This window comes from Carassius auratus, chromosome 21, assembly GCF_003368295.1.
Source record: "Carassius auratus strain Wakin chromosome 21, ASM336829v1, whole genome shotgun sequence".
NCBI classification, from domain to species: domain Eukaryota; kingdom Metazoa; phylum Chordata; class Actinopteri; order Cypriniformes; family Cyprinidae; genus Carassius; species Carassius auratus.
The window spans coordinates 3,443,243-3,456,077 of record NC_039263.1 but is presented as its reverse complement, the minus strand read 5'-3'; the positions used below and the strand labels follow the sequence as shown (position 1 = coordinate 3,456,077).

Here is a 12,835-nt window from a genome sequence, read left to right as displayed (position 1 = left end):
ACAAATGATTACAGTGAGTTATCATCTTTCTTCATAATTCATATTAATATACATGTGTAATTTGGAGTCTATCACATGTATTTGTTTGACTTGCAATTTGAAGATGCCTATTTTAGTAGGATTACTGTTAGATTACCAGCTATTTTAGTACAACCGATACACCTGCTTGTTAATGCAAATATCTGCTCAGCCAATCATGAGGTGGCAACTCAATCTCTCCCTTACGAAAGGAAAATATATTTACCAATATATTTCTTAAAATATATTGTGATATATTGTAATATATTATTTTCCCTTTTTATTTTCTAATATTTAATATATTTGAATACATTTAATAATATATTGATGATACATATATTATATAATATATTGCAAAATATACAAATGATTGCCGCTTTTAATATATTGCAATATATTGGAAAAATATTAATATATATAAGATACATTATATTTTCCAATATATTGCAATATATTTTTGTTTCATAAGGGCTGTTGGGGCAGAAATGTGATCTAAGTGACTTTGTGGAATGATTGTTGGTGGCAGTCGAGGTGGTTTGAGTATCTCAGAAACAGCTGATCTTGGGTTTTAACGCACTGTAAACAGTGTTGAGTTTACAGCTAATGCAGAAAAACAAAAAACATCCAGTGACCAACAGATCTGTGGCTGAAAAGGCCTTGTTAGTGAGAGGGATCAAAAGAGAATCACCAGGCCGGCAAAAGCACAACAATATACATATTATATAATAATCATGTAAGAGCTCTGAGCCTATTGGCTATTTAATAGAATAGTTCACCCAACAATGAGTATTTGAATATTGACGCCCCTTCAGCTCATCCGAGATTAAGAAGAGTTTGTTTCTTCATCAGATTTGGAGAGGTGTGTCACTGCATCACTGTCTCAGCAAAGGATGCTCTGCAGTGAATGGGTGACGATAAAACAGGCCCCTCCCACAATGTTTGATTGACAAGGCCATCTTTGTTGTTGGATGTTATAATGAAAATATACAGTAGAAGTGAGTGCAAGGGATTTTCATAAATCTTTGCAAATTGCCTTTCCTAGTAATGTGCTAGTTAGCAAGTTTTGCGTCTGAAGATCACAGTCTGGTTGTCATCGCACTGAAAAGAGGGGCGGGGTCAGCAGAGCTCATTAGCATTTAAAGCAACATGGACTAAAATGGCGTGCTGAAAACATAACTGATTTTGAAAGGTTTAAAAAGGTGTTTTTTACACTAACACTGATCAATTTTAACCAAAGTATGTTATAGAATTCTAATTAAGATCCTAAAGAATCATATCAACTTGTGCAAAGTGGGCATCCGATGACCCCTTTAAGAAGTTCATAATCCATAATAATGCTGTTTTGGACCGCTTTGGCTTGTAAACGGTGCTTAAACTGTGCAGATTTCTCTCCTGGTTCAGACCAGATTACTTTTTCAATGCAGGAAGCATTATTAAGGATTAGGATTTGGTCTTCTCAAGTAGTGTGGATTACTATGATGTATTCATCAGCTGTTTGGACTCTCATTCTGACGGCACCCGTTCACTGCATAGGATTGTCGAGCAAGTGATGGAATGACACATTTCTCCAAATCTGATGAAGAAACAAAATACATATTGGATGGACTGAGGGGGAGTACGTTTTCATTTTTAATCCCCTTTAAAAAGGGAATATGTCTCACCCAAATTTCCAGCTTCCAGCTTATAAAATGTCAACAAAGGAAAGAAGACTTGTTGAGCTATTATTTAAGGTCATAAAGCCAAAGCAAGCGAAAGTACCAAACCTCAGTCATAGAAAAGCACTTAAGGTGTTTTGCTGTTTGCTTGTTTCAGAGAAAGATCTCCCACTGGCAGGTCTGAGCTTCTGCTTGTGGCCTCAGTAACCCATCGGTCAATCAATGTCTGACACTCCCAGGAGCTCTACATCAGCAAACACTAATTTTACACTCATTTGAGAAACCATTCAGCAAAGCAGCATTGATTTTACATACTTGCTGCCTGCTGATGTGCCCTTCCATTCATATCTGAAAAATGACTGGTTAACAGAGCTCTCACAAAGACAGGGTTGTCTCGTCATCATGCTGGAACCCAGACAAACAAACAAACAAACCCACACACACACACAGACACACACACACACACACACACAAACAGCTGTTCAGAAGTTTGGGAGTAATATTTGTAATGTCTTTTTAGAGTCTCTTCTGCTCATCAAGGCTTCATTTATTTGATCAAAAATACATCAAATAAAACAGCAACATTGTAAAATATGAATACAATTCAAAACAGCTGTTTTCTATTTTAATATACTTTCAAATGTAATTCATTTATGTGATGTGCAGCTGTATTTTCAGCATCATTCCTCCAGTCTTCAGTGTCACATGATCTTCAAAAATCAATCTAATATGATGATTTTTGGAAATTTTTGTGCTGCTTAATATTTTTTGGAACCTGTTATACTGTTTTGAGGATTATTTTATGAATAAAAAGGATTCATGCATTTATTCAAAGCAGAATTTTTTTCTAACAATGAGTCTATCACTTTTTTACCAATTCAACACATCCTTGCTGAATAAAATGTTAATTTCTTTCAAAAGAAGAAAGAAAAATATTACTGACCTTAAGATTTTGAAGGGTAGTGTATATGTCAGGACTCGGGTATGATCTGTCCTTTTTTCTTCCTTTTTCTTACTTCGTTCGTTTTTATATTTATTTTTTCGTTTCTACTCATTTTTCTACACTTGTTTTCATTTTGTTTTCTTTTTTTTCCTTCTCTCTGATTTTTTTATATTTTTCTGGATTTTCTTCCCTTCGCCCTAGCGCCAGCTGATCTCGCTTTGCAATCTAGGCTGCGGCTTGTCTGATGCACCTGTTCCCCCTCTATCTCATTACTCACCTGTTCCCTTTATCTCATTACTCACCCTATTTATTCTGCTTGGTTTTCACCCTTCCTTGTCAGTGTGTTCTGTGACCTTTTGGCTTCGGTTCTGTCCTGTTCTGGTCAGTTTGCTGGTTGGTTTGTCTGCCCAGTTAGTGTAACCTGTGTTTTGCCCTCAGAGGATTTCGGTCTTCTGGTTATCGATCTGGACTGTTTTTGACTCTGATACTGCCCGCCGTTCTCAGCCCTGTCTGCACCTCGCTTGACCCCTTGTCTGCCCGACTATTCTCCTGCCTGCCGTTGTTGGATTTGTTGCTCCCTCTCTCCTGGCGTTCGCGGAGGCTGAGCGCTCGACCTGCCCGCTGAGCAGCGTGAAGTCAAGACTTTTTCTCCCCTCCTTGAGGGGTTTTGTTTTATTTTGTTTTGTTTTTGACGTTAAGTCGCCCTCTGAAATAAAACTCTGTTCTCCAGCCTCATTCCTCTCTTGGGTCCTCATCTGTCCTGACACCACACACTGACCAAGAATGGACCCAGCGGAGAACTCGACTTGGCAGGCGGCTTTGGAGCATCAAGGAGCGATGCTGGGCCGTCATGAGATGGAACTCTCTTCCACCCGTCACTCTGTGGATGCCTTGTCGGCTCAGATCACGGATCTAGTGGGTCGTCTCGATCGTCTCACTCGTCAGGAATTCCCTTCTCCGCCTCCCGGGCCTCTCCCGTCCGCTTCCTCCTCTGAGCCGAGAGTGAACAACCCCCCCGTGTATTCCGGTGAGCCTACTAGTTGCAAAGCTTTCCTTATTCAGTGCGAGGTGGTGTTTTCCCTTCAAGCTCGAACCTACGCGTCAGATGTCTCCAAGGTGGCGTATGTCATATCCCTGCTTTCTGGTAGAGCACGTGATTGGGGGACTGCGGTATGGGAGTCACAGGCCGCGTGCTGTTCGGACTTCAGTTCCTTTAAGGAGGAGATGGTCAAGACCTTTGATCAGTCTGTTTTCGGCAAGGAGGCATCCCGACTGTTAGCGCGCCTTCAACAGGGCAGGCGTTCAGTGGCAGACTACTCCGTGCAGTTCCGTACCCTGGCCGCTACCTGTGGATGGAACGCCGAGGCCCTTATCGCTCGCTTTTTAGAGGGTCTCAATGACTCAGTCAAGGATGAACTGTTCTCCCGCGAGGTTCCAGAACGCTTGGACGATGTTATCAGCCTGTCCCTCCGCATAGACGCCAGGAGAGAGCTTCGCCGTCGAGTTCGAGCCGACTCCGAGCCTGTTACGTTCGTCCCTCCATCCCAGACTACCGAGGAGTGTGAGCCTATGCAGGTGGATCGCTTGCGCCTCACGCCCAAGGAGAAACAGCGCCGCCTGTTGGAGGGTCTCTGTCTGTATTGCGCGGCTCAAGGACACCAAGCTCACTCCTGTCCAGCTAAGGCTGCTCGTTCGCCACAGAGCGTTAATCTGAGTGGTACTGCCATTTCCCCTGCTCACAGGTCACGCACTTTTCTGTCTGTGTCTCTGTTTACTAAACACACTCTGTTTAAGGCTTCAGCACTCGTTGATTCAGGAGCAGAGGGCAACTTCATCGATGAGGAGTGGGCTCGCGTTCGGGATATACCCATCCAATCCCTGCAGTCACCTATAGTCGCTCATGGACTCAATGGCAGGCCACTTATGCAGATCTCGCGGATCACTGATTCGGTGAGTCTTCTTGCCTCCGGGAACCACCGGGAGGACCTTAGATTCCTAGTCTGTGAATCTCCATCTGTCCCTTTGGTATTGGGTCATCCTTGGCTCGTTCGCCACGGGCCGAACATTAACTGGGCAGACAATGTAGTTTTGTCATGGAGTCAGTATTGTCATACACATTGTCTCCAGTCTGCTTTCTCCCCGGTCTCTGTTTCTGTTTCCCTACAGGAGGAGGAGGCGGATCTTTCTCGAGTTCCTGCTTGCTACCATGATCTGCGGGCGGTCTTCAGCAGGTCCCGGGCTGTATCTCTTCCTCCTCACCGACCGTACGACTGTGCCATCGATCTCCTCCCTGGGGCTTCTCCGCCTCGCGGGCGGCTGTATTCTCTCTCCGCGCCAGAACGCGAAGCGATGGAGAAGTATTTAAGTGATTCTCTGGCAGCCGGTATTATTCGTCCCTCTTCTTCTCCGGCCGGTGCGGGGTTCTTTTTTGTGAAGAAGAAGGATGGCTCTCTGCGCCCCTGTATAGACTATCGGGGGTTGAATGACATCACAGTTAAGAACCGGTACCCTCTGCCGCTGATGTCTTCGGCCTTCGATCTCTTGCAGGGGGCCGAGTTCTTCACGAAATTGGATCTTCGCAATGCTTACCATCTAGTGCGGATCAGGGAGGGGGACGAATGGAAGACCGCGTTTAACACGCCTCGCGGGCACTTTGAATACCGGGTTCTTCCCTTCGGCTTATCCAACGCTCCAGCTGTCTTTCAAGCACTTGTCAACGACGTGCTGAGGGACATGATCGACAGGTTCGTTTTTGTTTATTTAGATGACATCTTAATTTTCTCCTCTTCTTTTCAGGATCATGTCCAGCACGTCAGACAGGTGCTTCAGCGGCTGTTAGAGAATCAGCTGTTAGTTAAGGCGGAGAAGTGCGAGTTCCACGTTCAGTCAGTTTCGTTCTTGGGCCACATCATCTCGGTAGGGGTGATTCGCATGGACCCTGCGAAGGTGAGAGCTGTTCCTGGGTTTCGCCAATTTCTATAGGCGATTCATCAGGAACTTCGGGCAGGTGGCGGCCCCTCTGACCGCGCTAACCTCCACCAGGATCAACTTCCGTTGGTCAGCGGATGCCCAAGCGGCGTTCGATGAATTAAAACGCAGATTTACTTCAGCTCCCATCCTGGTAACTCCAGAGACCTCATTCCGCTCTTGGGTCCTCATCTGTCCTGACAGTATATTGTTACAAAAGTTATCTTTTTTTACATAAATGCTTTTCTTTTTTTACCTTTACTAATCTACAAATCCTTTTCATAACATATTTATTCAACAGCTTAGCCACATTTTCAAAACTGCCTCTTTTTTTAACTTTACACACAAATCCAAGAATTGCAAACAAAATGCAAAATGACACACATATCTAGCTAAATGAAGCACTGCATTCAAAATATCACAGTAGAATTGTGTGTTGTGTTTTGCAAAAAGAGTTTTATGAAATTTAAAACAGAGTCAAAGGCGGAGAATAAGTGTATGGTTTTGCAGATCTGGCGAGTGCTTCTGCTGTTTGAGCGTCAGCTTTAAGTAAAGACTGTGTCTAAGCAGTTGAAAAAAAACTAATCTTTCATGTTTCTTAAGATACTTAAGTACAAGTTTAGAAGTGCACTTTAAAAAAAAACTTAAAAGTATCTTTGAAACCAAGTTTTAATAAAAATTTGTCATGCTTTAAAGAAATACAATTATTTTGATGTTCACTAACATACTAAAGCACATGTATTTTAATCTTCCAAAAACATTACATGCACTTAAGTCTATTAGGTTAAGTCTATTATTTCAGAAGTACTTTGAGTATACTTCTTTTTCACGAGGGTGTAGTTAATATTCGTGAAGGACTTCTCAGCTGTGGAAGTGGACGTTCTCAATGCAGGAATTAATGTAGGAGAACAGAAACGCCTTTTTTAAGCGTCCTGCTTTACTCTGATCCCTGGAAATGTCCATCTGTCAGAGACTGAACTCGACACGAGTCTGTGTGGACACAAATAGAACAGCCTGAGGCTTTATGAGCAACATAACAACAATCTGCAGATGTTCTCATCTCACTGCTTAATGTTTCAAGAGACGGGATGGGAACGGTCTCAGACTTTATAAGGAGACTCTACAGTATTAATATGCAGTGATGTTATTTTAGAACAGCTGACATTAAAACATTGCTGGCCACCTTCAGGTCACATATAGGCTAAACTGATGTTTATTGCTCTCTTAATAAAATAAACAACTCTCTACTCTGCAGCAAAACACTTTTTACTGAAGTGCTATAGAAATATTAATATAAAAACTATATTTTAAGTGTTAAATGGCCATTATATTGAGCTCAAAGTGCAGTGATTTCTTTTAGTTAATGACAAATCTCATACTTTTGTCAAAAATGCTTCTGTTTTCTTTTCTTTCTTTTTTTTAAGTTGAAGTTGTAGTATTTATTTATTTACTTATTTTGTCATGTTGATGTTTATATACAGTGTACACATAATTATTAGGCAAGAAGATATTCTGATCATATTTTTTCCACAAGCACATTTCACCAATTAAGAAAAACCCACATCAGTCTTAATAAGTAGTATTCATTTTGTATATAATCATTTATAAGTGATATATAATTGTTAATGAGGACTGAAAGTGAAAAATGCCTTATAAAAATGCATGACAATAGAAAACAAAAAGTCCCAATAAACATTTCTTGTCCAATGGTCACATTTTTTGTTGTTGTTGTTGTTGTTTTTTTTAGTTCATAAGTAATGAAATGTTTTTGATATATGGTTTTAGTTTCAATTAACAATAATGGTAACACTTTATTTTAGGGTCTAGTTGCTTATTAGCATTTATTTACATTTATTAGTACTAATTAAGCACATATTAATGCCTTATTCTAATTTCCTAATCCTACTCAATACCAGTAAATATTGAGTAAGTGTTTCCTATTCTAAAGTGTTACCACAACATGAAGTTTGGCATGAATTTTTCATCCTCTAATGAGGCTTCGAGGCGGTTTGATTCGTATTTGAGGGCATCACTGAGATCCTGCACTATTGCAGAAGAACACATCTAATAAATTACTAATGACAGGGAAAAGGGATGGCATGAAAACCTGCTTAGGATGCCACCGTGACTCGTGTCACATCGATTTTAAACTGCGCTTTGATTGACAGGCGTTATTTGTCCGTTGTCAAAGAGGGACCAAATTACAGCACAGTGCTGAGAAAGCATAAGGTGCGAGCCCACTTCATCAAGCTATACTTCATGCACAAGCACACTGCTGAGAAAAGAGTGATTCCCCTTGAGTGCGCTTAGGGCCTCTTAGAACCAGTTTAAATGACATAATGCAATCAGAATACATCTACACATGTGTGCTAATCAAGTGCATTTGCTTTCAGATGAGAAAACTGCAGGCTAAATGCTATCCTCTGGTTTTTTCAGGAGAAGAGAATTCAGAAGTCTTAAGGGAAACACACTCCACGTGAGACTGAAGGTAGTGTGAGAGCTCTTCTCTTTAAATATAAAGAAGGCTGTGGTCTCAGCTGGCCTGTCTACATCTCATTAAAAGTAATAAGGCTTTCTTTTTAAGTTGTGATGCAAAGACTAGTGCTATATCTGAATGCTGCACAGAGAATCGTTTGAAACTGTTAAATATTGCCAGTTCTTTTACTGCATTGGTTAATGATAAAAGCTATTGTTGCAAATGACTTCCTGCAAAAAACAATTGTGCAATTGGAACTGCAGCTCTCGACCTGTGGTTAATAGCATAGTTTCTTGTAAGAAAAAATAAATAAATTTTAATTATAATATTAATATATAAATTATATTCTTAAACAAAATAAGCGAGCTAACATGCAGTTCATAACATACAGATTCCATTCTACATCTATTAGGCTTTCAAATGAATTAAAGTGCCATCTTTTGTTTTTAATTTCATTAAACGTATTGCTGAGAAAAATAAAATAAAGTTGTGATAAGTTTGGGTTGTGACCATTAAAGTTAAAGGGGGGGGGGGGGGGGTGAAATGCTCGTTTTCACTCAATATCCTGTTAATCTTGAGTACCTATAGAGTAGTACTGCATCCTTCATAACTCCAAAAAGTCTTTAGTTTTATTATATTCATAAGAGAAAGATAGTCTGTACCGATTTTTCCCGGAAAAACACGAGCTGCTGGAGGCGTGACGTGTGGGCGGAGCTAAAGAATCACGAGCGCCAGTAGGCTTTTGCGTTGAGAGCGTTTGGAAGCTGTGAGGAAAAAAACATCATCCAAAACAAACCATGGCTTACAGTCAGATTCAGCCGTTTATTTATGATCCAGAATCAGATCCCGAGGCTGAAACTGAACGAGAGCAGCAGCAGCAACGACTCGCTCCGAGCGGGGCTCGAACCCGGGTCTCTGATGGGAGGCGGACGCACTAACAAGGAGGCAGAGATATTTGAAGCAGTTTTACTCACCGCCTGCGGTTCCAACACACGATCGGGACCCTTTTTCGTTGGGATTGCATCATCCTTAAGAAATAAACGATGTGCAAATCCGGCGTCAAAGTGGACCTTGTTTGTAAAACAAGCATCTGCGAAATGCAGGGAACAAACACAAACACTTGCACAACTCCGTTGATGCTCTGTAAAAATAAACTCCATCCACTGGTCCCTTAATGCTGTTTCTCTTTTGGTAATCTGTGCAGGGTTGTCTTGCCCTGGCAACCAAAAACACACTCCTTTTGTGACATTTCGCGACGCTCTCGCTCTGATCAGTGAAGTCTGTTGTGCTCTCAGTGCTCTGCTATACGGGAGCGCTCTCTTCCGGCAGAAGTGCCTTAGGACCCATATAAGGAAATTCCGCTCCATCTAACGTCACACAGAGCCATACTCGAAAAAAACTTTCCGAAACTTGTGACAAACCGGAAGGAGTATTTTTGGAACAAAAATACTCCTTCAAACGTACAACTTAATTTTTGAAACTTTGTCCATGTTTAGCATGGGAATCCAACTCTTTAACAGTGTAAAAAACTCAGTATGCATGAAATAGCATTTCACCCCCCCTTTAAAGTTCATTATTTATTCATCTTTAGTTGATCCATAGTCAGCTACTTATACGCTGTTGAAACATCACAAGGTCACGTTTCTGATCACATCATACAAACTGAATAATTGTACAGGTTAATATTCAAGGTTATTTTGTATAGCACTGATGAATCACTTAATGACTTCGAGAAACTCACCAGAAATTGACCAGGAACGGATGCTCCAGGTTCTGCATGATCTGGAGCTCTTTGAAGACATTGCGCACTTCATTGCGCTCCACACACTTGAGTTTGTTCATATACTTCATGGCGTACATTTTCTTTGTGTCCTTTTTCTGGACAATGCATACCTGAAAAAAAAATTGCATGCATTTTTCCATTGGATATTTAACTTTAACATTTAACTTAAAATTCTTATTAGTAGACACAAAGATAATAAAAAAAAAAAAAGTATTTAAAGTCTGTATATATAGTTCCAGCACAAAGCAGTCATAAGTAACACAGATATATTTGCAGCAATAGCCAACAATACATTGTATGGGTCAATATTATAGATTTTTCTTTTATGCCAAAAATCATTAGGATATTAAGTAAAGATCATGTTCCATGAAAATATTTTGTAAATTTCCTACCATAAATATATCAAAACTTAATTTTTGATTGGTAATATGCATTGCTAAGAACAACTTTAAAGATGATTTTCTTTATATTTAGATTTTTTTTACCCTTTAGTGTGACTGACTAAAGTTAGTAAACTGCAGACCAAAGTGCTGTACAATCAGCATACATCTACATACAATACATAAAAAACAATCCAACTAAAAACAACATATACTACACCAACTCCTTAAAGACTAATGACAAGAAGTAACTTTTAACAACAGCTTTAAATGTGTAGTAGACTATTCCAAATCCTCTGATCGGCAAGAGCAAAGTCCTGATCCCCTTTACATTTTAAATGAGTTTGTGGAATAGTCAGAAGCAACTTATTAATTGATCTTAAAGGCCTAGATTTTTGATGAAAAGTAATGAGCTCAGACATTATCAGGAGCTATTGCATGTACTGCTTTAAAAACATACAACAGAAAATTATTTTTTTTCCTGAAGTAAAATGGTAGCCACCTGAGAGATGCCAAAATAGGAGAGATATTTTGTCTTTTCTTAGCATTCGCAGGCAACCTAGCCACCACATTCTGAACTAATTGCAAGCGTGAAATAATAACCCATTCTCAGAATTCGTGTTGCGGCACCCGGGGAGCAGTTTGGGGTTCGATGTCTTGCTCAAGGGCAACTTAGTCATAGTATTGCCAGCCCGAGACTCGAACACACAAACCCAGGGTTAGAAGTCAAACTCTCTAACCACTAGGCCACTAAATGTGTATAACAACGGCATACAGATGGTAATACATGAGCCCAGAGGCAGCACGTACAAGGAAAATAAAACAGGGCCAATAACAGAACCCTGAGGAACCCCACAGGTTATTGGAGCTGTTTGTTGAAACAAAGTCACCATACTTCAGTGAGAATGCTCTATTGGAAAGATAAGCTCTTTATGAGAATCACGTGGTCTATTGTATCAAAAGCTGCATTCAAATCATGTTAAATCAGAGCTGCAGAATTACCTGAATCGCTGATTATATGAAGATCATTTACAACTCTCAGAAGTGCAGACTTTGTGCTGTGACCTACTCCCTAAAACCCAGCTGAAATTTGACATTAACTGGGATAAAACTACCTTTTCTAAAATCTTGATATGCATGGTAGTTTTAAGATGGGACAGTAATTCTTCAGTCCTAGTGGATCTTAACTTAGGCCCTTTAAGAGTCAGCTGAACAACTGCTATATACATAATTTACTGTGCTTGATGGGTTGGGCAGAGCTAAAGATCTCGTTTGACTTTATTTGCTGTCCACAACTCTCTGATTGGTAGAATTATTTTCACAGCATAATGGATAATGCAGTTTTTAAAAAACAAATGTTCCCCTTTTATAGTTAAAATGACTGGAGTTTTTTACTTAAACTTCTAATGGAGAGTCAACAAAGATAGAATCCCAGAATAAAACATTGGCTGAAGAATTTAAACATACTGAATATTGGGCATTAATAGACGTTAACAGTTGGCTTGCCATACTATCAAGTCAATATAGTAGTAATAAACCATCTTAAGTCCAACTGACATACTTATTCTTGAGTTCAGTATCATCAGAATCAATGAAGATCATCAAAGATTCACTTTGGACTCAGTACCATCTGCTTTAATTTGTTTTGTTGTGTTTATGTGGTAAATATAAAGCAAAACTTACTTTTCCAAAACTGCCTTTACCAATGGCTCTCAAGATCTGAAAGTGGTCAAAGTTGACTGTGGAGAGACAATAAATAAATATATTAGTGTACAGTATATTACACCAATGAAATTACAAGATAATCATTATTTTCTTCTGTAGAACACACACGCACACACACACACACACACGCACGCACACACACACACACACACACAGGGACATCTGATTGAAACAGGTGTGCAGTTTGCAAAATTAATGCATGATGTGTTTAGTTTGCACCAAAAGACATTTTTAGCTGAATCTCACTCCTCATCTAATGCATCCAAACTCATCGTGTGACCTGTGAATGAACCGCGTCCCATCTCTCTGCTCTCACAGCTCGTCTATCTGAAACTGCAGTCCAAGTCAGTCTAGAGTACACTGTCAGCAGCAATTACAGCTTGATGGCTGCCACTCGATGGTCCCTACTTCTGTTGGTCAATGACCAGCGATGATCATTGTATTTTATATCAGAAGTCTCACACTCATATAGCATGCTCACAGTTTTTATGTTGCATTTTGAACACAAAACTGGCAAGAGTTTCCTCAAAATTCTAACAGTCTAACTGGCACAAATTTCAGGAAACGCCAAAAAAAAGAAACATCTTCTAAATAGATCTACAAATCTATATTTTTATATGAATGATTAAACATATAAAGCATAAATGCTTTTAGAAATATCTGAAAGTGTTTCCAAAATCAGGGACACAGCTGTAAAGCAACAAATGGAAAATGTATATTTATTCAAATTGAATTCTTCCTTCCTGTCCTAAATAGTAAATGCCCCCATCTCTAACAACTCACTCCTATCACAGAGTCCATAACAATTACCAAAACATCAAGGCTTCAAAAATGCCTGACGATCTCAAACTCTTAATAAAAAGTTGAACCTGCTCTTCTTTAAATGTC

The 12,835-nt window shown here is 39.8% G+C and overlaps 1 protein-coding gene across 2 annotated transcripts in view; it reads right to left on the bottom strand.

The window, feature by feature from the left end:
- LOC113038233 (serine/threonine-protein kinase 32B-like) overlaps positions 1-12,835 on the bottom strand; it is a 51,929-nt gene that overhangs the window by 35,791 nt on the left and 3,303 nt on the right. For both annotated transcript variants that reach the window (XM_026195509.1, XM_026195510.1), the window contains exons 2-3: positions 11,906-11,961; positions 9,801-9,952 (exon numbers count right to left, since the gene is read on the bottom strand). In XM_026195509.1, the coding sequence (XP_026051294.1) occupies positions 9,801-9,919 (119 nt within the window). In that variant the 5' untranslated portion in view covers positions 9,920-9,952; positions 11,906-11,961. The remainder of the gene's footprint in view (positions 1-9,800; positions 9,953-11,905; positions 11,962-12,835) is intronic.